The 24,202-nt window shown below is 43.4% G+C and overlaps 1 protein-coding gene across 2 annotated transcripts in view; it reads left to right on the forward strand.

The window, feature by feature from the left end:
- Positions 1–444: 444 nt before the first annotated feature.
- The window catches only part of MENG (S-adenosyl-L-methionine-dependent methyltransferases superfamily protein), a 94,830-nt gene continuing 71,072 nt past the window's right edge, over positions 445–24,202 (forward strand). Inside the window, exon 1 of one of the 2 annotated variants that reach the window (XM_087676608.1) lies at positions 445–851. In XM_087676608.1, coding sequence (XP_087532734.1) covers positions 627–851 — 225 coding nt within the window. In that variant the 5' untranslated portion in view covers positions 445–626. Of the gene's footprint in view, positions 852–2,153; positions 2,233–24,202 lie in introns of those variants that run through there. The other variant, XM_087676609.1, reaches the window with a different exon arrangement.

Here is a 24,202-nt window from a genome sequence, read left to right on the forward strand (position 1 = left end):
AAGCAAAGATACTAGTATTGTCGTACCAAGGGCAAAGCCATATTCCCAAGAGAGCCGAGGCCAACACATTTTAACAAATAGATTCAAGAGTGCTCATATCATTGATTTGCTTGAGTGTATCTATGCCTTTAAGACTATTGCTCAAAGGAAATAAAGTACTATAAATAGCCTTAAACGCAAGGATAGATGGACCACCAGGAGTAGCAACCAAAATCCTTTGGTAAGATTCTCAATCAAGCATAGGCATGCTCGACCTAACACCTAGCTATATCTTTGGAGCTTTAGGAGTGGCCCCTTTTTGTGGAAGGATTGGGAAGGCATGCTGGTGTACCAATGCTAACCTTAGGAGATACTACTAGAGAGGGGATAACGGCCTTAAGAGTAGGTGTTACCATCATAAATTCAACAATACTTCAAGCATGAGATAGTTCATCCGTAAGGAATGCATAGTTCAATACAAAATTTAAGTCAATAAGAGTTCTCAACATTGGCCGTGGTTGAGTTTATAGAGATATGGTTTTGAGCTGTAGTCCGAGCGATGAATACAGGGAATTATAATCTATCGCTTGGAGAACCTTAGATATTATGAGATATAGTATACCTGTTCCTCGAGCTGGTACCCCCTTATGGATACTCTTAGACGTGTTGCAAGCACACACATCGATGCCCGGCATACTAGCTCCTCCCTCCCCAAAGCAACAATTACGGGGGATGGGAGAAGGGGATGCCCATTTCTGCCAAGGAGGAAGACAAGGAATTTCAACGTGCGCAGTGTGCTTTCTCAGGCGCCAGCCGAAAAGGTTGCAGAACGTCAGCGGCTGTTCAATCGTATTGCACCAGCTTATGACAGTGTGAGCTTGAATAATCCTTTTTCTTTTCTAACATTTTGAGAGAGAGAGAGAGAGAGAGAGAGAGAGAGAGAGAGAGAGTGTGTGTGTGTGTGTGTGTGTACAAAAGGCCAAAATGTACCTACTGACCGCAATTTACATGACGCGTCTCATGAAACATATTATTGAAAAAGTTGAGACAAGAAAAGGTACAACAATGGGTAAGTAGAAAAGAGTATGTAGCTATAGGCTTCAGCTGATGAACTACTTCGTACGTCCAACATGTAATCAATTCTTCAGAGTGGACTGTCCGGGAAACTGTCTACTGATGTCTAGCAATGATCTATCGGACCCTCCTATGAAACCTAACTTATTGGACTTCTCTTATAGAGTCATGAAAACTGTTGAGACTTGGGAGTTAGCGGCTTGTGTAGAAAAAGGCCCAAGCATCTCTGGTTTATGTATTCCATCACCTTGGAAAACCTTCATGGATGCTAACCTTAGACAATTTCTGAGGGCCGTATCTTTTAACCTCAAACCATGTGATAAATGTTTGTGGTCCACATTTATATTTATCTCCAATCCTTACCTCAGTCCATATGGCCATGTCTCAATTGTTTCTTAGACCATGCAATCAGTGTGTGTCCACATCTTAGGCATATGATGAAGCCATCCTTTGTAGTTAGGAGAAGGTGGTCCCTTAGAAAGCCATTTTCATCCCTAGTTGCTTTGTGGTTGCAAACATGAACATGAAATCAAAATGACCTTAGTGACCTCTCTATGCTCTGGAAAGAAATGTCTAGTGTCGCTGAACCTAATGACCCTAATGACCTCTGTATGCTCTGTAAAGAAATGGTATGGCAAACATAGAAAATGCAAAGTGTACAACAATGTAGAGTACACAATCTTTAAAAACACAGATGCTGAAGGTTGATGATGTTGGCAGTTGGATGACCTCCAGAAGATAGGCGATCAAGAGGGTGACTTTTGCAGGGCAGAAACACAGATGCTGATGGAGAATCAGACCTGCCAGCAAATGCAAATGGCAGCAGATACCATGGATGTGGCCTGGCAACTTCTGGATGCTGGGCTGCCTGTTAGGACCACAAAACACAGGACAGCACTCTGGAGGAAGATGCTGAACAGCTGGGCAGGTAGGTTGGTGAGCAAGTGCAGCAGTTTGGAGTGCAAAATCAGGTTGATTGAATGATGACAGGCTATATGAGAACTCTGATCAGTTGGGCGGCAGTATGGAGCAGCAAATGCAGCTGTATCAGCAGTGGGAACAGGTTGCCAGACTGAGGAAGAGGTGTAGACAGCAAGGGCAGCACTTGTACAAGTCCGACAGACTGAGGTCTCCTCCAGGAAGAGGTGTAGACAACAGTGGGCGATGAGAGGGCTTAAGGTGTGGCTGGCTTGGCCATTTATCTTTAATGAATACTCATTCTTTATATAACGACATGATAAAGAGAGTGGTGGGAAAGACGAATTCAACTCCTATTTATAGAGGTTTGGGGGTGCATTTGTCCTACTGTCAAAAATAAGCCACCTACGTTTGCTAATTTAGCATCAATTGCTTTTTGGGGCTGTTGTAAGGCGACTAAATCAGTCGTTAATGCACTATAATTATATTTGGCTGCAAACCTTAATGTTAGTGGCTCAACACCCCCTGTTAGGCACAAAAAGGACTATTCTTGAGACAATGCACAAGCCACATCTCCCCTCTCGTTTCATAACTGAAAAGTACCCATCCAAAGCACTAGGGTATCAGTCAATGGGTGCACATCGATTGCCTAAGGACTTAGCAAGACTATAGAGGTGATGTATAACTACTTTTAGATAGCCATTCTTAGAGGGTCTTACCTTTTTTTTTTTTGGTTTTTTTGAATGGCTTTTAATGATAGTGAGAGGGGAAAATAGAATAACATCCTCCAACAATAGTGTAGGCAATGCTAGGGTAACTAGGTATATTGGAGGTAATAGCTGTCTTAAATTTCTACCATAAATATCAAACATAGTAGACCACTAATGTGAGATGTTGTGAATATGGTGGATCCAAGTTGACCACTCCTTTGACGAGGTTAAAGGGAAACATGTTTACATCATTCAAGGAGTTTTCATTTTTGGATGGGCATTGCTTAAATAGAATGATAGGCAACTTGGGTAGTGCTCTCATAGAGGAATTGTTTACTTGCTCAAGGGCCTTGTTACAATCATGATCATCAAGATGCAAATCAAGATCTCATTCACACACACACACACACACACACACACACACACACACACACACACACACACACACACACACATACATACATACATACATACATACATACATACATACATACATACATATATATATATATATATATATATATATATATATATATATATATATATGTTGAGAAACCCTTCACCTGTAGTTTTGCGTTTAGGGTTTCATAGTGGACAGTCCTAAAAAGGGGCTGGGCACCAATAGTGGGGCGCCACCCTAGACAGTTGACGCCCTCCCTCCGGGCGCCACCCTAGACAGTCTCTTGTCTATTTATAGACTGTCTTTGTCACTCATTCAACACAGTTGATTCATTCAGTCCATCACCTCTTCTCTCTAGCCTCTCCATTGCCCTCACATCTCTTCAGGAGAAGGACATTGCGGTTCGTGGTTCGTGGCTATCTTCATCATCTTCCTTGTGCTATGACACCCTTGTTCCCTTGTATCACAATGACTTCATGATTCAGAACTTCATCATTCCATTCACCAGAGTTTCTTCTCTCTTCTCTTCTCTTCTCCATGTTTGTCGAGTTCACTTCGTGTTTCTCCCCGCAAACCCTATTGTCCCACTTATACATTATCTTTTGACACACACACACACACACACACACACACACACACACACACATATATATATATATATATAGAGAGAGAGAGAGAGAGAGAGAGAGAGAGAGAGAGAGAGAGAGAGAGAGAGAGAGAGAGAATGGAAGAAATCAGTTGTTGCCTTGGCCCTTGTCTAGACATCCATGAAAGCTGTCTCCATTGATGAAACACATTGAAAACGATATCGCTTGGATGAAACAACCCTCAAATTGCTGTCACTTATTGCTGTAGTATCTTTAGGGCATGTCAATTGCTCTTGGAGGGTCTCTTGTTGGCTGGAAATGGCTTGTCAACTGTTATTGCAGCTATGGCAGCCTTCTTTGTCTCTCTTAGCTTGCATAAGGTTAGAATGATGCTCTCTCTCTTCCCTTAGTCTCAAAAATGTCTTTCCCACTTTCATGGACAAGTTTTGCCCAAGTGGCAGCCTTCTTATGTCATTTTTTAGCATTATCCAACATTTTGAAAATTAATTGAATAATTATTTTAGTGTCAAGACAAATAATTCCACTAGCCAATAATTAAATTGGCTAGGCCAATTTGTCTCCCAAGTGTCCTCGAGTAGTTATTGACTCCTAGACTTGCATTAATTAATTAATTAATGCCTAATCTCTAATGCCACCATTGACATTAGTGGCCAATAAATTGATCTAGGTTCAACTCTAATATCAGGGTACCACTTAGTATTTGTAAGGCATAACTTATTACAACTTTTGCATTTGGCACCAATTGATATCTTAGGGTCTTGGGTTTCACACTATGAAATAATTAACTTGCACCTCACATGTCCTCACATGTGCAAGTTACATTAGCACATTTGATTAACTTTTAATCAAATGCTAAGCAAAGCAATAAACTTTCAAATTTCTATCTTGAGAAAATGGAAGAAATCAGTTGCTACCTTGTCTAGACAGCTATGAAAGTTGTCTCCATTGATGGAACACATTGAATACGATGTTGCTTGGTTGAAATAGCCGTCAAATTGCTATCACCTATTGTTATAGTCTCTTTAGGGAATGCCACTTGCTCTTGAAGGGTTTCTTGCTGGTTGGGAATGACCCATCAATTGCTATATCAGCTATGGCAGCCTTCTGTCTGTTTCTCTCAACTTGCACAAGAGTGGAATGAGCCTCTCTCTCTCTCTCTCTCTCTCTCTCTCTCTCTCTCTCTCTCTCTCTCTCCGAGCCTCAAAAACATATTTTTTCCACTTGCACGGGCAATTTTTATCAAGTGACAGCCTTCTAATTCCATTTTTCAGCATTATCCAGCTTATTAAATTGATTTTAAAGGATTAGTTCTGATAATTATTCTAGTGTCCAGTAAAATAAGTACACCAGCCAATAATTGAATTGGCTAGGCCAATTTGTCTCCGAAGGGTCCTTGTGTCAGAAGTGGTGTAGCAATGGAAGTATAGACAAGTGCTGAAATAAATTGCTGAACACAAGACGAAAGAGAGAAAAAACAAAAGAACAAAAGAACACTGCAAAGGAAGAGAACTCAGAGAGGTGCTCGAGAAATGGAATCCATATACCAAACATGAGAATGATGTGTACAATAGTGGGTCACTGGTTGTGTGGGCATCTGCATTCGCTCCTCTCTCTAATAGGAAGATCACCTGAAGAATGGTGGTAACTGAATGAGAGGAGGAAAAGCCATTGAATAAATAGGCCTAAAATATGCCAAATATGGCAGCTAGTCAACCAGCATTTAATGCTGGTTGGCCAACAATAAATGCCTAAATAATCACTAAGAAGACCACCATAAAATGCCTAAAATATGCAGTAATGTCAAGCATAAACCAAACCCACATATGAACCGATTAGATTGATAATACCCTCTCTTAGATCATGGTTGATCTGATACAATAGAATGATACAATGATAATTATATACAACAAAGAACCACCAGAGTAGAATTATAGATATCCAAGTAGTGGGTGATCAAGCCACCACCAAGGTGTCTTAGAGAGAACTTGATGTTGATGTTGATCGTACCAACCCTTGAAAATAGAGAAGAGTCATAACGGATCTCTATGTCCGTCAACAATGTCTCGCAGTAGCATACAAGATCATCCTGTCAAAAATGCCTTTGATCATATGTGACCATGGATTCCCCGCCTTTGGCCAAGACCGCCAAAATGTTGTCAGAGTGAAGCAATGCGGAAGCGAATGACCGTGACAAAGAGTGAAGAGAGAGAGAAAGAGACAATGAAACACAGAAAATCTGCAGTGAAGAATGCAATATAAGGATGTAGAAGTATACACGGGTCCAAAGAAATATTTGCGTATGTCTCCACCTTGAGGATCTCGATTTCCATTAGATAATTGATTAGGTCGGTTGCATTGAATGCAACCGACTAATATCGTTTGACCACTGCCATGTGGCAGCTTGCTACAGGGCACCTACCTGCGTGGTATCCAACGAATGACTCTTAACACCCCCTCTCAGATCTTGGACAAGGCAGCAGACGGAGGGATTTGGAATGTTGGAGAAGTAAAGCTTGGGGAAGTGCCTTTGTAAACAAATCTGCAAGATTGTCTTCGGTCTTACAATATTCCACATCGATGGTCTCATCCAGAAGCTTCTCCCTGATGAAGTGGTATTGGATCTCGATGTGCTTCGTCCGAGCGTGGAATACGGGATTCCGTGCCAAGGCAATGCAACTCTCATTGTCACACCGCAAAATAGTAGGACAAGTTTGGGGGTAGCTAAGCTCCTCCAACAAACGCGGAAGCCACATAGTCTCACATATGGTAGAAGACGCAGCTCGATACTCTGCCTCAGTCGAAGATAGGGCTATCATGGGCTGTTTCTTACTACTCCAAAAGATAGCACCAGCACCCAAGGTAAAACAATAACCTGTAGTAGACCACCATTGGTCCACGTCACCAGCCTAATTTGAATCACTCCAACTTGCAAGAACAAGATCAAAAGCATTTGTACCTACTGGATAGGAAATCCCGAGGTCGGAGGTCCCCCTCAAAAATCAAAGTATCCTCTGAGCAGCTTGCCAATGCACCTGTTGAGGTGCATTCATAAACCCAGCTAAGAGACCTACATCAAAACATAGATCAACCCATGTGTTGAGGAGCCAAATCAATGATCCAATCAGTTGACGGTAGCGGATAGCATCCGCCAAAGGAGAATTTGCATGTGAAGTGGCCTTCCAGTTCAGATCCATAGGAGTAGAAATGGACTCCGTCTCAAAAGTCACCAAGAGCTCTTGTACATCTCTGCTGAGAGAGATGAAAATCCCCCTTTGAGTCTGATAAATCTCGTGGCCCAAAAAGAAATGAAGAAGTCCTGAATCTGTCATCTTGAATTTCTGATGTAAGACTGCCTTTATCTCTTCGACCTTCTGGGCATGATCACCTGTAATAGTCAAATCATCAACATAAAAACAAACAATACACAACCACCCTCTGAAGTGTGCACATAAAGCTGTGGATCGGCCCTAGAGTGTCAATATCCCAACTTGGCCTGAAGAAACGAATCAATCTTCTCATTCCAAGCAGGCAGAGCCTGTTTCAGGCCATACAAGGCCTTCTTCAACCTGTGAACCTTCCCAGCCGAGGAACCAGTTACCAAAGCCATGAGGTTGCTCTACATAGATCTCGTCCTTCAAATCACCATTCAAGAAGGCCGACTTCACATCCAACTGAAAGACAGGCCATCTGCTATGATCAGCCAAGGCAAGAACAACACGAATAGTCGCCATGTGAGCAGTAGGGGCAAAAGTATCATGGAAATCAACACCTGGGAGCTATGCAAAACCTTTAGCAACAAGGCGAGCCTTGTGATTGTCCAAAGAGCCATCACTATGGTACTTGGTCTTGAAGACCCATTTGACACCAATCACCTTCTTATGAGAGGGACAAGGCACAAGGTACCAAGTGCCATTCCACTCAATAGCCTCCAACTCGGCTTCCATTGCTTTCCGCTAATGATCTGACTGCAAAGCGTCCTTCACCGATGTAGGCTCTCTATCCTGCATAACATGGGACATTAAACAGTAGTTACAGCAAACAAGCTCCATAGTATGTGCTTGGTGCCGCCGTGACCTCCGCGGTCCATCTTGTGGTTGCCACTCCTCAGGGACCCCCTCGATCCATGAATCTCGGAGCGTGTCATGGGCCCAACGAGGAGGTCAAATCTCGCCTCGGTGCTTTCTATCTGCTGAAGTTTCAAGAAGATCTACCGTTAACGGAGGACCAATCAGTGAAGTTGATGGTTGGGAAGTAGGCTCCTCATCCGAAGAAGAGTCCTCAAGAGACATGCTCGAGAGGAACAGTCGTTGGGGCCTAGCTATCACCGGGGCCGGGATCTCCAAGTACAGGGTGATCCTCATCCCCCTCTAGGGTTGGAACCTTCGTGAACTGAACATCACGGCTCGTGTAGACATCCCGCTTAATAGGATCATACAATTGGTAGCCTTGAGATTGTGAGCTATAGCCCACAAGCACCTGTCTTCTAGAAGCTACTTCAAATTTGTCATACTGTATGTGAATATATGCATCACACCCAAAAACCCGAGCTATAAACCACAAACACCGATCTTCTAAAACACGTGTCTTCTAGAAGCTACTTCAAATTTGTCATACTGTATGTGAATATATGCATCACACCCAAAAACCCGAGCTATAAACCACAAACACCGATCTTCTAAAAGCCGCTTCAAATTTGTCACGCTATGTCTTTGGGATGTGATCATAAGCATCACACCCAAAAACCCTGAAATAAAAAACATTGGGCTTTGATCCAAAGTACGCCTCAAAAGGAGTCATATCAACAGCAGCGGAAGTAGGGGAATGATTAAGGATGTGAACTGAAGTAGCCACAACCTCAGCCCATAGACATTGAGGTGTTTGACGATGCTCCATCATGGTACGGGCCATCTTGATCACACTGCGATTCTTCCGCTTCAAAATGCCATTCTCCTGAGGGGTGTTTGTATTTGCAAACTCCTAGTGTGTGCCACGATTTGCACAAAACTGAGCAAACTCATTAGAAACAAATTCTCTGCCCTTATCTGATTGTAAGGTCTTCAGCTTCCGCCCCGATCTGCTCTCCTCAAAGAGCAACCAATTCTTGAAGTTGGAGAAAGCCTTGGACTTCAGCTTCAAGAAATAGGCCCATGTCATCTTGCTGTAATCATCTGCAATGAGCATGAAATACAAACTTCCTCAAAGGGATTTGTCCGCATCAGGCCACAAAGATTGGTGGAAATAAGCTCCAAGGGTGCTGAAGACTGCCTTGAAGCCTTGCTGGGAACAACATCAGGAGTTTGCTTCCGATGGATACAGGATAGACAATGTTGCTGACTCACCACAATATCTGGCAAACCTCGAACAAATTGGTCCTTAGACGCCTTCTGAAGGTATTCATAATTGAGGTGACCAAACTGAGCGTGCCAAAGCTCGGACTGAGTTTGAGAGGTAAGAAGAAGAGAAGTCAAGGCAGAAGAAGATTGCAACTTGTAGACTCCATTCTCCTCATAATGTGAAGAAAGAACTGCTCTCGATCCTTGATCAAGAATCCAAAAAGAATCCACATCAAATTTGACCAAGAGGTCGAGGGCACAAATCTTGTGCATCGAGAGAAGATGATACCCCAAAGCCGGCACATAAAGTACCTCAGATGCATGGGCACCAGCATGACCATCTGGAATAAGATGCATGTTGCCCCGTCCTTGAATAGGAATAGACGAACTATCTCGATTCTCTAATAAGAATCTGACCATGAGAAGGCCGCAAATGAGTGACACCTGCTAAAGAAGGAGGCATGTGCTTAGAGGCATTACTGTCAACAATCCACTCCCGAGTAAATGGGCCTGCCAATGTAGCATTAGAAGCCGGCAAGGTCAAATCCTCAACCACCTCCAAATGGAGGAAAGCAGCTGATAAGGGAGCAGCCACCACTCCGGAATCCTTTGAAGATTTCTCCTTCTTCTCCTTGTCGGGACAATCCTTCTTCTAGTGACTTGTTTTGCCACAAATGTGACAAGTAGACTCCTTGTCTTTGTCCTTCTTAGATTTGTCTTCCTTCTTCTTCTTTTGGTCTTTCCCCTTCTTCTTAGAGGATTGACCAACCAAAGCTTCAGATTTCGAAGCATTGGTTTCTTTCAGTTGCTCCTCTTGTTCCAAGACCATAGGAACCAAAGCTTCCCACCGAAGAGTCTCAGACCACCCTGAAGCAATCAAGGTAGAATAAAAACCACTGAAGCGAGGTGGTAATTGTGAAATAAGAGTTATTGCCATGTCTTTAGAAGTAATCACCTTCCTTACGTTTTGAACCTGCATTTGAAACTGCCTTAGCTTGTTGATATACTCCCGTATGGATGATGACTTATTGACACTCATAGTTCTCATTTGCACTTCCAAAGAAACTCGCTTCATGATGGCCATTCGATTATACATTTGATCCAACTCTAGCCATATCTCCCTAGCCACCGTCAAATGCTCTATATGAGAGATAACAACTGTAGTACATGAGAGAAATAAAAACAAGCAAATGCGAGCATTGAGTTTATCCCAATGTGCTTGAGTCTTTGCCAACTCCGCCTTCTCACTGGAAGAGAGTTTGGACTCGTCTCGTGAAGGACGATTGATAGCCTTCGTAACCCCAAATCATAGGACTCCAATATGGCAAGCATCATGACCCACTAGATGCGGTAGTTCTCACCATTGAGCTTTTGATCTGAAGGAAGAGCCGGTAGGACGGGCACCTTCCGGTTCATGATCATAGCAAAAACAGCAGTAGCTTCAGCAAATCTTCTCTTTTCTCACACGCCCATGCTCATCTCAGCCTTGTTCTGATGAATAGCCCACTTGCTCGCACTTGAACGTTGAAAACGCAACCTTGTCTTGCGCTGAAAACTCCTCTTTAGATAGATCCAATCCTTCAATGCTCTGATACCATGTTAGAGTGAAGCAATGCGGAAGCGAATGACCGTGACAAAGAGTGAATAGAGAGAGAAGAGAGAGAAAAAGAGATAGTGAAACATAGAAAATCTGTAGCGAAGAATGCTGTATAAGGATGTAGAATATACACGGGTGCAAAGAAAATATCTGCGTATGTCTCTACCTTGAGGATTTCGATCTCCGTCAGCCCTGAGAGCAATCTCCGCAGTTTGTAGGCTGAAATCTGTGAGACAATATATATCAAGACTGCTGGAAAATCAGCCTATTTATAGGCTGGAAATAATGCCAATAATTGATCAGGTCGACTGCATTAAATGTAGTTGACTGATGCATTCTGACAGTTGTTGTAGTCCGACTGTTGCCACGTGGCAGCCTGCTGCCACATGGCACCTTCCTGCATGGCGTCGAGGGAATGACTCTTAACAAATGTCGCCTCATCTGAGCTCAAGACTAGGAGCTAATCTCGCTCATTGTCAAAGAACAGCCTAGCATGAACTTGGATGTCAATCTCAGCCCTAGGATTTGAACCTACCAAACTTTGGTCGATGCGCTAGGAACATCCCTCTTTGGAGCTTGTACACCTGTATACTTGTATAGATGCTTGACTACCCTATCTCACCACCCTCTCACACTTCCTCTTTGGCAGCGGAGAGTTGTGAGGGATGACCGCATCACCTGGACTAGAAAGTAGTTGAGGAAGGGGCAATCAAGCCTTTCCCACGGTTTGAAGAAGTGGATCCCTTATGCGCCACCGATTTCTCCTTGGTTGGAGGATTGGAGGAGTCAGAGTGTGAGGAAGAGGATCGCTGCCTATGGGTGCAAACGGGCAATGGGCCACCTGTTCGAGCTATAAATGTAGTAAATACAGGCTGAAAATTTGTGTTTTGGAAATCTGGGCTGCTCCTCCGTAATAAAAACCTGCTCTGCTGCAAGAAATCTTTAGATTGTGCCCTCACTTAGGCTCTGATACCATGCGAGTGTGCAATGGAAGAGAGACATGAACACAGCGAGAAGTAGAAAGAGAGAGAGAGAGAGAGAGGAAGCATAAGATGAGGGAAGAATACTGCACTGACTGAAGAAGAATGTTGATACAATGATGATGGACTGATTGGTTCTTGCATGTAGCCAAAAGCGTTAGTGAGGGCACTAGGTCAAGTGGTAGTGCCAAGCACGGAGAGTCGGAGTGTGCACCTGCAAGGGGAAGACTGAAGACTCAAGAGTGTATATTTGCCAAGTGGGGGGTGCAGCTATGACTAGCAAGGGCACCAAAAATTGGCCGACTTGATCTAGGGGAGGCCATAAATGGTGGCTGACTAGCAATAAATGCTGGTCACATAGAAAGAAATGTCAAAAAAAATAGGAGACACCCCGAAAAAATCCCAAATGGCAATGACAATGTCTAGCAGGTGTAGGCAAACTGTGAAAAGCAATAATTGGCCTAGGAAAGCACACATGAAGCAGACAAATAAAGAAAATGCACCTAAATTGCCAGAGCTCCTATGTCTTCGTCAAACTCTAACAGGAGCTCACAATGAGTATGACACACTTTTATGACTAACACAAGCAGGCTAATAGGTCCCACATTGTGAAATAATTAACTTGCACCTCACATGTGCAAGTCATATTAGCACATTTGATTAACTTTTAATTTTATGCTAAGGAAAGCAATACAATCTCACGTCCTCATGACAGATCACCCCCTTGAAATCCTTGCAATTGTCCTCGATTGCATTGCAATGTGCTAAAGCAAAACATACTGCTCTAGAATGTTCCAAAGGGCATCGTAGTAAAAACAACATGTTGCTTAACCATGCTCAAGTCAAAGACTTGCTGAAAATTTTCAACTAGCACATATAAAACATAAGACTCATAAAGAATCCAATACTACTACCAGAAACCCATAGAATGCATTTCCCATTAGCAAATCTTAACTGTCGTGATCAAACAACCATAGCAAAGCATATGAATTGAGCACAACCGACGGTTGTACTATCAATAGCATTCATGAAACATGCCGCTGTCCACAAAACCAGCTGAATACAACTAAGTTGATGATTATTACTGAAACCAGCAACTGATAATCAATTTGTGATGACCATAGACTGATGCGTGCTAGTGCATAGTGATGCAAATGTATAGTTTCAAAGCTGTAGTGAAAACCATACCCATTTGCATACCAACTGCAGTGACCGATACACTGAATAGTGACCTCATGGTAGACATTGTCAGCATAGTACCCTAGATGCACGCTGAATACATTCGAGATCCATTATATACGAGAGTTGTCCATCACTAGAGGAGTGGAAGTGCTACCTCCCTCTTTAGCATCAAGTAATGCTTTGGACCCCCTGCTTTGCTGAACCTGAGTGAACCCGATCCAAAGTTGGCTCTAATTGAAAAGCCTCGAGGAAAAGCTGCAACAATTAAGGATGGTCTGCCAAGTCATCCTCTTCCATCCACTTAGTATCCATTGGTGAATAGTTTTGAAACTTCACCAAATACCTTTTGGAGACTTTACCTTTGATCTTTCTCTCTTTATGTGCCAAAATTTGCTCAGGTACCAAAATCTCATCTAGCTTCTAAACCTTTGGCTGAATTTCAGTAGATACATCCTTAGGCACATCATCATGAAAAGGCCTCAATAAGCTCACATGAAAGGCATTGTGTATGTGCCACTGTGGAGGCAATTGTAGCCTATAACCAACATCACCAATCCTCTCCAACACTTGAAAGGGTCCATAGTATCTCATACTCAGCTTTGGATATAACATTTTTCTACCTTTCAGCTTTTTCAGCCTTGCCTTTTCAAAATGCAGTAACACATAATCTCCCTCTACAAACTAGAAATCACATCTATGGTGATTAGTTGTCTTCTTTTGCTTCTCTTGAGACCTTTGAAGAGCACACTTAACCTTTGCATAGGATGCATTCTTGTTTTCTACATACTGATCAGCCTCAAAGATCTTGTCCTTTGTGTGCAAAATAGGGGGCACTTTCTTGCTACCTTCCACAACCTCAAATGGAGCTTTGCTAGTGGAACTATGCACGGTATTACTGTATGCAAACCCTACCAAGGCAAATATTACTCCCATTGTGACTTATACTCAGATATATAGCATCTCAAGAGATCAAGTACTGTAGAATTTGCCTCTTTTGGCTGATCATTTGTTTGCAGATGGAAGGATGAAGAAAATTTCAGGGTGGTACCCATATTTACAAAAAGCTCCTTCCAAAACAAACTAGTCATTTGAGGGTCTCGATCAGTGATGATTGACTTTGGCATGCCATGATACTTAAATACATGTTGCAAAAATAAGTATGCCATATGATAATTCTTTATCTTCTTCCTCACCAAAATGAAATGGGCTTACTTACTAAACCTGCAAATAATTGTCCATATCCCATCATTCCTTGTAGGTGTTCCAGGAAGCTCAAAGATAAAATCCATAACAATACTCTGCCAAGGCCTATCTTGAATAGGCAAAGGCTGTAATAAAACCGATATCTTTTGCCTATCATACTTCACTTTTTGACATATGACGTATGTCTTGGCAAACTACTCAATATGGTGTCTCAAAGAAGTCCAATAAAAGAAATGCTTTATTACTCTAATTGTAGCATTAATCCCTCGATGTCTTGCACAAGGAGGAGCATGACTCTCAGTGATCACTTTAGGCCTCAATTGCTTTGTGACACACAGTCATCTATGCATAATTAGAAAACCATCTCTCTTCGATGTCCACATATCCATGAATATGTAAACAAAGCGTTCCAATGAGCGGCGTGACAGGCTCTGCATGGCCCTTTGCATGCCAAACCAACTTCTCCCATGGGTCCTATCTCATCCTCTGTAATACTTAGATGGGCCCCATGCTTCGCATAACTTAGTAGCATCATCATTGGGCTGATCATTAACAACAATCGGCATCCATCCAACTAATGTTCTCGACTTCTTATCCTAGGGGATCTCCTTGATTTTGTGATTTTCCAACTTGTTGCCTATTGGGATAGTCCTTAGGTATGTGACCCTTTTGTTCACAAACAAAGCATTTATTTGCAACCCTTAATTCCCTACATTATGCAACTAATTTTGAGCCCTTTCCTTGCTGATTTGACCTCTTTTCAAGTTGATTTTCAGGTATGCCTATTTTCTCAACCTTTAATAAATTCTTATTCAGCTTCTCCCCACTTTCTTGGAAGTCTGAATTTTTCCCATGTAGCAATGCATTAGCTGTAGCAACAGTCTCTATGAGCTGATAAATGCTAGACACGGTGGATTTGATGCAAAAATCCATGATTTCCTTAGATAGCCCACAACTTTTCCACTTGCTCATGAGGAGAAATTGGATGATAAGAAGTTACTGGTAATAAAGCATCTCAAAACTTCTTAGTTTACTGCTCCAAGTTCTTGCATTGTGTTGCATCAAGTCATGAGGTCCACCTCTTATGTACCGGTCAACCAATTCAATGCAAACACTTGTTTGAATTGTACCCATGTCGATGGTGCTCTACCTTGCATTAAAAGCGTGGACCACCAGTGCAATGCATTCCTCTTTAAGAAAGTGGATGCCTTCCAAATCTTAGTGGATTTGGTGAAGTTCCTCCCCGAATAGGCTGCATCAAATTGTTGAATAAAAGTCTAGGCTTTTAGTCTATGTGCTCTAGTGAAGGACTCAAACTTCACCCCTTTTTCACCCTCATCATAGTTTTTTGTTGCCCTTTTGGGAGTCAAGTTGTCATATATTGCCTGTTGCAAAAAGGGTGCATTTGCTGTATTAGCATCATGGCCAACATCAAAAGAAAAATTTGCATGACCAGTAATCATTCTTTGAGCCCCATAAGCATTTAGGGGTGCAGGTGCATCACCAAACATTTGGATACATTGGGCCTCGCACACCATGTGTTGGTTGTTGTATACTATAAGGAGGTGCACCATACATTCATGTATGCGGTCCTTGACCCAACATAGCATGGAAAATAGTGGCACTACCAAAGTATCCTGGCTGCCCCATCATTGTATGCATGGCTGATTGTCCAAAACCCATTGGATTGGCACTACCAAGACGATGCTTGCAATTGGGTATCCTGGCTTACAACCCTTTGAAGATGACAATTGCTGTCCTTTTTGGGAGAATTCAAAAATCTCTCAAACTGTGGATCTTTGGCCAATTGAACAAAGATGTTAGCTGCTGCCTTCAATCGAGCCTTGAACATGTCATCGTATTCTTCATCTCCTTGTTGGCCATTAGCATCTTGTGGCCTTGAAGGACCTAGTTGTTGGTCAACAACCACATTTTCTCCTTGTCCATATTGTAAACTTGTTCCAAGATCAGACATTGCATTTTCCCCTTCATTATGTGCATTATGTATGATGACATACTTGCTGTAAATGCTTAGCTGAACACAATTTTAGTACTTGAGCAAAACTTCTGGCCCTCTTCTAGGTGCCTCGAGCCCACGAAGTCAAGGGATTTGATGGTGTCTTGGCAATGCAACCATGAAACTAGCCTTCCTCATCGGATAGGGTGGTATTAACTTGATTTAACACTAAGTACAAGAAGTAATTAATTCACATAAATTGAAATTACACTCTACCACTTTAATCTTGGACAATGGATAGTTTGTTGGCCCCAAAACTAGTGTCCCTTTCGATATTTCTTTAGGTTTTATTGCAACGGATTGAGTACAACTGAGATTCTGTGATCCCCTTCACCAATCCAAGTGTCTCTTGCTGTCAAAATTGACTAGCAAGCCTTCAAACCAATTTGGCCCTTGGTTTGCTTGGGGAATTGGCCTTCAGCCCTAAATTGATATTGGTTGACTGGCCTCTTGAATCTCCTTGACATTCTTTAATTTCAGTTGTTGGAATTTAAGTTCTAGGTCCTTAATTTTGAGCACGCATCCTGACATGGTTGTTAAATCCAAATTTCTGCTGTAAATTAGGGTCTACAGCAGAGAATTTCCAATATCTCCAACTTTGATAACTCAAATTGTTGGAAAATGTTGAAGGGAGTTGAGAAATGGCTGTAGGATATGAGAAAGAGAGAAATTTCAGGATTCCTTTGTGAGAAAATGGAAGAAACCAGTTGTTGCCCTGTCTAGACAGCCATGAAAGCTATCTCCACTGATGGAACACATCGAATACAATGTTGCTTGGCTGAGACAACCCTCAAACTGCTGTCATCTATTGCTGTAGTCTCTTTAGGGTATGTCACATGCTCTTGGAGGGTCTCTTGCTGGCTGGAATGTCTTGTCAACTGTTGTAACAGCTATAGCAGCCTTCTCTCTGGCTCTCTCTGCTTGCTCAACGCTGGGATGATCCTCTCTTTCTCTCTCTCTCTCTCTCTCTCTCTTTGTGTCTCAGAAATGTCTTTTTCACTTGCATGGGCAAGTTTTGCCAAGTGGGAGTCTTCTAATCCTATTTTCTAACATTATCCAGCTTATTAAATTAATTTTCAAAATATTAAATTTAAGAATTAATTTAATAATTATTCTAGTGCTCAGAAAAATAATTCCATCAGTCAATAATTAAATTGCCTAGGCCAATTCGTCTCCCAAGTGTTCCTAAGTACTTATTGAACCCTAAACTAGCATTAATTAATTAATTAATGCCTAGTCTCTAATGTCACCATTGACATTGATGGCTAGTAAATTGGTCTAGGCTCAACTTTGACACCAGGTGTTATGAGGACATGTATTTTTGAAACCTCACTTAACATGTGGATTAATTTTTAATTACATGATTAAGTAAATGATGCACATGTGAGGTGCAACTAGGGTTAAAAGTAAATTTACAAGCCCGGGACTCGAAGAAATCACGGGATGTCAAAGGCAAAAGTTGTTATAAGTTATGCCGCACAGGTACTTGGTGGTATCTGGTGCCAGTTATTAGCCTAGGTCATCCATTGGTGACACTAGAGAAGTGACGTTTAATGGTACCTAACGTCAATCTAATGGTCAAAGATCGCGAAGAGACACTTGGGAATGGAAGTTGCCTAGCCAATTTAATTATTGGCGAGTCAGATTATTTTTCAGGGTACCGAAATAATTGTTAGATTAATTTTTAGTATTTAAAGATTGAAAATTAATATTTAATTATGAAAAATGCTGGAAAAACCCTTTGGAAAGGTTGCCACTTGTTAAAAATGCCCTTTAGAGACTGAAGAGAAGCATTTCTATAAATTTAGCCTGCAAGGGAGAGGGAGGGGAGGTTGTTGGTCTGATTTGCAGCCATTGGAGGACCTTTTGAGGCAGTCAGGGGCAAAAGAAGACCAATCAACAGCAGGAGACAGCATCTACAGGCTGTTGAGGCAGGGCAACAGCAGTAAATGATTGATTTTCTTCAGTTCTTTGCATCTATATGCTGTTGTGGCAGGGCAACAAGTGCACTTGACTGATTTTCAGCCATTCTTCGCGACAAAACTTTGAATTTTCTCTCTCTACAACGTTCCCCCTCATCTCCCAGCCATTTCACAGCCTTGCTTTGATGATCTTAGCATTTGGACACTTGGAGGCTGAGAAATTGCAAATTTCTTTGTTGTAAACCCTAATCTATAGCAGAAATTAGGGTTTACCGGCAGCCTTGGGAAGTGTGCCAGAAATTGGAAGCTCCAAGACTTGGATTCAACAAGGTTGAAGGTGAATTTCAGCTGAATTCAAGTGGAGGACTAGCCAACCATTGAATTTGGGGCATTTCCATCATCTATGAAGTGGGTGAAGGCCAATTGAGTGCCTGAATCAAGGGGCAAAATAGATTGAAGACTTGCTGGTCACTTTGGACAGCAAGGGGAGTCGAAATACCGAAAGGGATTGGGAGAATCCCATTGTAAGTCAACTTTTTCTTCAATAAAGCTAAAGAAATACCGAAAGGGGCGCCAAATTTGGGGCCAATCGGGTATGCATTGTCCAAGATCAGTAGGTAAATTTGTATTTTCAGATTTGCATTTATTGTTTGCTGCTGTAATTAAGTTGTAATCAGGGATTTACCACTCTATCTGAGGAGAAAGACTGGTTTCATGGTTCCATTGCCGGGATACCACTCAATCCCTTGATTTGGTGGGCCCGAAGCGCCTGATTGCAAGCCAAAGCTTTGTGCTAGTGTTGATTTTTACTCTCAGCTGAGAAATTATAGCAATATGTCTTCATACAGTGAGATGGACTCAAGCGGTGATGATGCCTCTTAGTATAAACGTTCACATGGAAATGAAGGAAATGCAATGCTTGACCTTGGACAAGGCTCAGACCATGAACAATAAGCTGAAAATGTTGTTGTTGGGCAAGATGCACGGCCTTCAAGGCATAAGGAGGCCAATGACGAGCAAAGTCGAGGAATTTGATGACCAGTTCAAGAATCAGATGAGGATTCCAGTAAATCTCTTTGCTGAGTTGGCAAAGGATCCTCAATTTACCTAATTTTTGAATGCTCCAAAGAAGGACAACAAAGGCAAGGAGAAGAAGACATCCTCTACACCTTCGGGACAACAAGATTCACCGAAGAGAATGCCAAACCCTTCATTTGAAGCTCCCAAAGATTCTAATGAAATAAAATAGTTGGTACCTATGGGGCAAGGAATGCAAATGCAAGGCCATCACGGAAGTGCCAATCCAATGGATCTTGGACAGATAGGCGTGGAAGCACGATTTTTCATGCTATGGTTAGACAAGGACCGCATACGGGAATGTATGGCACAGATCCCTATGGTATGCAACAACTGATGCATGGAGTGCAAGGCCTAATGTGTTCAGGTATGGCTGGAAATATGCAAACCCCTATGTATGGCAGCATTGGCTTGATGCCTGGGGCACAAAGTAGCATGTTTGGTACAGCATCTGCATCCCCGAATGCTTCTGGGGCTCAAGCAATGAATGTTGGTCATGCAAATGCTTTGTTTCACGTTGGTTTTGATGTGAATTCAGCAAATGTACCCTTTTTGCGGTAGCCAGTATATGACAACTTGACACCCAAAGGGGCAGCAAAAGACTATGATGAGGGTGGAAAAGGAGTGAAGTTTGAGTCCTTCAGCACTGTACAAGATAGGCTGAAAGCTTTGACTTTCATTCAGCATTTTGATGCAGCCTATTCAAGGGGGAACTTCATGGAGTCCTCAAAGATTCGAAAGGCAGCCACTTTCTTGAAAGGGAATGCATTACAGTGGTGGTCCACTCTTTTGATGCAAGGTAGAGCACCGTCAACGTGGATACAATTCAAGCAAATGTTTGCATCGAATTAGTTGACAAGTGCCTTTGAGGTGGACATCATGACAGCTTGGAATAAGCTGGATGCTAAGGAATGCAAGAATTTGGTGTGAAGGAAACTGCTAGGTTTTGCATTGAGGACACATAGAGTGTACGACCATGACAGAATCACTGTTAAGAAGATTGCTAGGGTTTGCATTGAGGACACACAGAGTGTACGACCACGACAGAAACACAAAGACACAGACACAGACACAGACATAGAGGGCAAAACTCAAACCCTAAATGCAAAACTCAAAACTCAAACACAAACAGAAGGAGGGAGAGAGAGAACACAACTCTGAAGTGAATGAATGCTGTAAATGAATGTAAGAGTGTATAGTGTGCTCAAGGGCAGAGCAATGTCGGAGTGTGATGTTCACTAGAAGACGGATTCCAAGTCTGTGACCACCAGTCGGAGTGTAGGAGTGCTGAATAGTGAATGGCAGCAGGCTGGTCACCAAAATGCAGCAGTTTGGAGGCTGGAAACTGATAAAAGCAGCAGTGTACCACCGATCGGGGGCTGGAAATTGAGCACAATCTGCTGTAAACAGCAGGCTGAAATAGTGTCTGAGAGTGTTAGGGCCTGCAATGCTGAAAACATAGGTTGGCTGACCCTGGAGATGATGGACAGCAAGCTGAACAGCAGTCTGGGACAGTTTGGAGCAATCGCCAGCAGCTGAGAGTTGTTGCCTACAACAATGGACAGGCTGAAGATGATGTGGCTGCAATCGATGATGGCTGGACAGCAGATGGAGGTGGGCTTCAGGCTGGAAACTGGGTGCCAACAGTAGCAGAGGGTGTGTGGGCCAGTGTAACTTGCAAAACAAGGATGATTGCTGAATGGGGGCAGCCTGTCTATTTATAGATGTGGAAGGGCGCCCCAAAAATTAGGGTTTCCACTAAGCTTTCTCATACCGCTCCCCTTTTTAGGGTTTCCACTCAACTCTCTCGAACCGCTCCCCGTTTTAGGGTTTTACTCTAAAAGAGCATTTTTAGTGTGTTTTGGGGCTGTTTAAGAGGCTAATCAGCAAGTAATGCATATTTTAGCAGGGACTGAGCCGAAAGGTTAGGCCAGCCATTGTGATGTTTACTTATCCCAAGGCGTCCCACCCCAAAGTAGCCAAGGCATCAGACAAAGGGTGCACGTCGGTTGTCCAGTGGCCTACCAAGACTACAGAGACGATGATTATCTTACCAAGGGAATCCAAGTAGTCATCCCAGAGAGGACAAGGCATCGGACAAAGGGTGTACGTCGGCTGCCAAGTGGCCTACCAAGCCCTACAAAGGCGGATGGAACTACATGGAACTTTTGTTTTTGTTTTTTCTTTTTTTTTGAATAAGTGTGGTAAATTTTATGGGATGTGGCCGATTGAGTAATAGTGACTTAGAAGATGGGAGTAGGGAGGGTATACCCAACACATCACAAAATAGTATAAGCTAACCCATCCACTTAGGGTGTCGACGATGAGGAAAAGTAGGTGATGAGGTATCCATGTGATGAAGAAGGATGGTGGTGTGGTAACAATATCCGCCGGTGGAAACAACTTAGGATCCGCTCAAGTGGTGCTTTGCACAATGAGATGCAAAGTATGCAACATGCTAAAGAATGCTCATGCAGCAGGTGCCACTTGGACAGTGTCCCTCATGGAAAAATTGTTTACTTGCCTAAGCGCCCTAGTATAAAGATGATGAAATCATGCAATGCAAAGGGTAAGGTACAACAGGGGGAAGAAGCCGATGTCGAAGACAAAGTACTGAAGCCTGTAGAATACCAAGAAGGGTAGGAACCCCCTCTCAACCTGGATGTAGATGTTGAAGAAGGAAGAGGAGCCTAATGTCGGTCTTCATGTGGTGCCTAGTACCATAAGGAATGAAGAGGAGGAGGAAGCGCCCTAGCTGTGGAAGAGCTAAGTAGAAGTCACCGGCATGATAGCATCAAGAGAGATGCTGCATGATCCGCCTCGAGAGGGGAAGCCTCCATGCTGGTAGAAGAGCAAAACTCCAAGGATGATGAAACCATGAAGGAACGGCGCGCATCCCAAGTCTCTAGCCCAGGTAGAATTGGGCAAACCTACATGTTAGCCCTACATTGAAAACAAAACTTGCAAAGGAGATCAAAGTCTGTAATCACAGAGGTCAGTAGTGAGATGCTCCAAAAACAAAACAAAACAAAAATGAAAAGCTAACTGAAGGAACAAGTGCAAAGATGCAAATGGATATGCGTGTGTGAGTAAATGCAGCGGAAGACTTAAGATGTAGAGACAATAATCCTATGGGCCCGACTCTAAGAGTACGAAAAATGAATGCTAGATTGACCTAGGGTATCCGAAAAGACCTAGAGACATGCTAGTCTAAGAAGATGGCCACCATCGCGTACGTCCAGTAGCAGGGCTCTGCCAAGGGAACGCCTGATGAGATGGGGAGGAAGGTGAGATAGATGCATGAAGTGCAATGGGATCGGAACTTGCAGACCAATCAACTAGTCCCTCAGGGGTAGTGAAAGAGATGGCCTGCTGAGGCTGTACTCGAGCCACATGTCTAGCAGCAACAACGGATGGTGAAGAAGTAGATAAAGCAGGAGCGGAAGGCGTAGCCCCACTGGACTATGCAGTCGCAGTGGTTTGCTGAGGCTTTTTAGGTGGAAGACCTTGGGCCTTGGAGTGACACTCCTCGTCCACATGGCTTGCTCTTTGGCAATGTGTGCAAAACCGGTTTTTCTTAGGGAGTTGCTGCCAGATAGGTCTAGATTCTTTGGTTCCATATGAGGAAGAGGAGTCACCCTTTGATTGGCTTGCCTTTGTATCTAGCGAGTTCTTGCTACTAGTGGTTGTCCCTCCCGAAGAAGAGGCAACCAACCCTCTCTACTCTGAATAAGGCTGTGATGAGGATTTTTTATGGAATTGAGTATATAGCCTCGCATAACGCAAGAACTGGCACTCAAACTCGTAGAAGGTTGGCAATCTAGGTTGGGAGATGATGTGTTGAATGAAATTGAAGTATTTTGCGGGCAACTTATTCAAGAAGAATGTAACCTGATCGTCATCTGACATTGGAGAGCCAGTAGTGGCGAACTCGACAAGTAACCGCCTATAGTCAGCCAGCTTGACTTTCAGATCATCCCCTTCCTTAAGAGAGAACTCTTGAAGCTCAAAGTCGAGATTGATGCGCCGAGTACGATCACGAGCCGCATAGTGGTCGAGAAGGTGACTCCAACGCTCTGACGCGAGCAGGAAGTGCTGCAAGTGAGAGTGAAACTCAGGAAGCAATACCTGCATCAGCTCAACATTGGCTGTAGCATTGCGGACTCTCCATTGACGGATGTAGTCAGGGTGAGCTAGTCGAGGGTCCGGCATAGGCTCTAGACCAATGCCGAGGTCCCAAAGACCCTGAGACTCAAGCACTTGTTGCATGAAATTCGACCAAGTAGTGAAATTTGACCCGTTAAAATGTGTCTTATCCGTGAAGGCATTCTTGGCCGTTGCAATAGGAGTGGTAGTGCTCGGAGATGGATAGTGTGAAAAAGTGTAGTGGGGGTAGGATGGGGGAGTGGAGTACACTTGGGAATGGGCCCCAGAGTGCCCACCAGGCATGTGGGTAGCGTGCAAGGTGGATCCATAGGTAGGGATGGGCTTGTCAGAGTGCAGCGGTGCGGAAGCGTAGGACTGAGAGTGAGAGAACGCAGAGAGAGAAGGGAGAGAAAGAGACAGTGTACACTGAAGATCTGCTGTATAAAGAATGCTGAATACAAAGATATACACGGGCGCAGTGCGCTGGACTGCGTGTCTCCACCTCGACGATGCGACCTGCTGTCCACCTCGAAGTCTGCTGCAGTCTGCACTGTCTGCTGTCAGAAATCTGCGAACAGAGACAGAGATCTGCACGGCACCGGTTTGTAATCTGCGACAGAGAATAGTGATCTGCACGGCACCGGTCTGTAATCTGCGACAGAGAATAGTGATCTGCACGGCACCGGTCTGTAATCTGCGACAGAGAATGAATGCCAGACTGCTGAAAACGTCAGCAATAAATAGGCGAAAATCTGCCTAGGATGGGGCGCCAAAATAGGGCGCAGCCTGATAAAAATCAGCTGCAGGCAGTCGGACTGCCACGTGGCAGTCCGACTGCACAGTCCGACTGTGCAGCTGGACTGTGCAGCTGCTGCCTGCTGCCTGCCTGCCTGAAAACAGGCTATGATCTCTGACACCCCCTCTCAGAGCCTGGACAGGGCAGAAGCCTGAGGGATCTGGAATGTTGCCGAAGTAGAGCCTGAGGAAGCGCCTTCGTAAACAAATCCGCAAGATTATCCTCCGTCTTGCAATACTCCACAGTGATGGTCTCATCCA

The sequence above is a fragment of the Lygodium microphyllum genome, chromosome 4 (genome assembly GCF_053477565.2).
Source record: "Lygodium microphyllum isolate KBCC chromosome 4, Lygodium_microphyllum_v1.1.10, whole genome shotgun sequence".
NCBI classification, from domain to species: domain Eukaryota; kingdom Viridiplantae; phylum Streptophyta; class Polypodiopsida; order Schizaeales; family Lygodiaceae; genus Lygodium; species Lygodium microphyllum.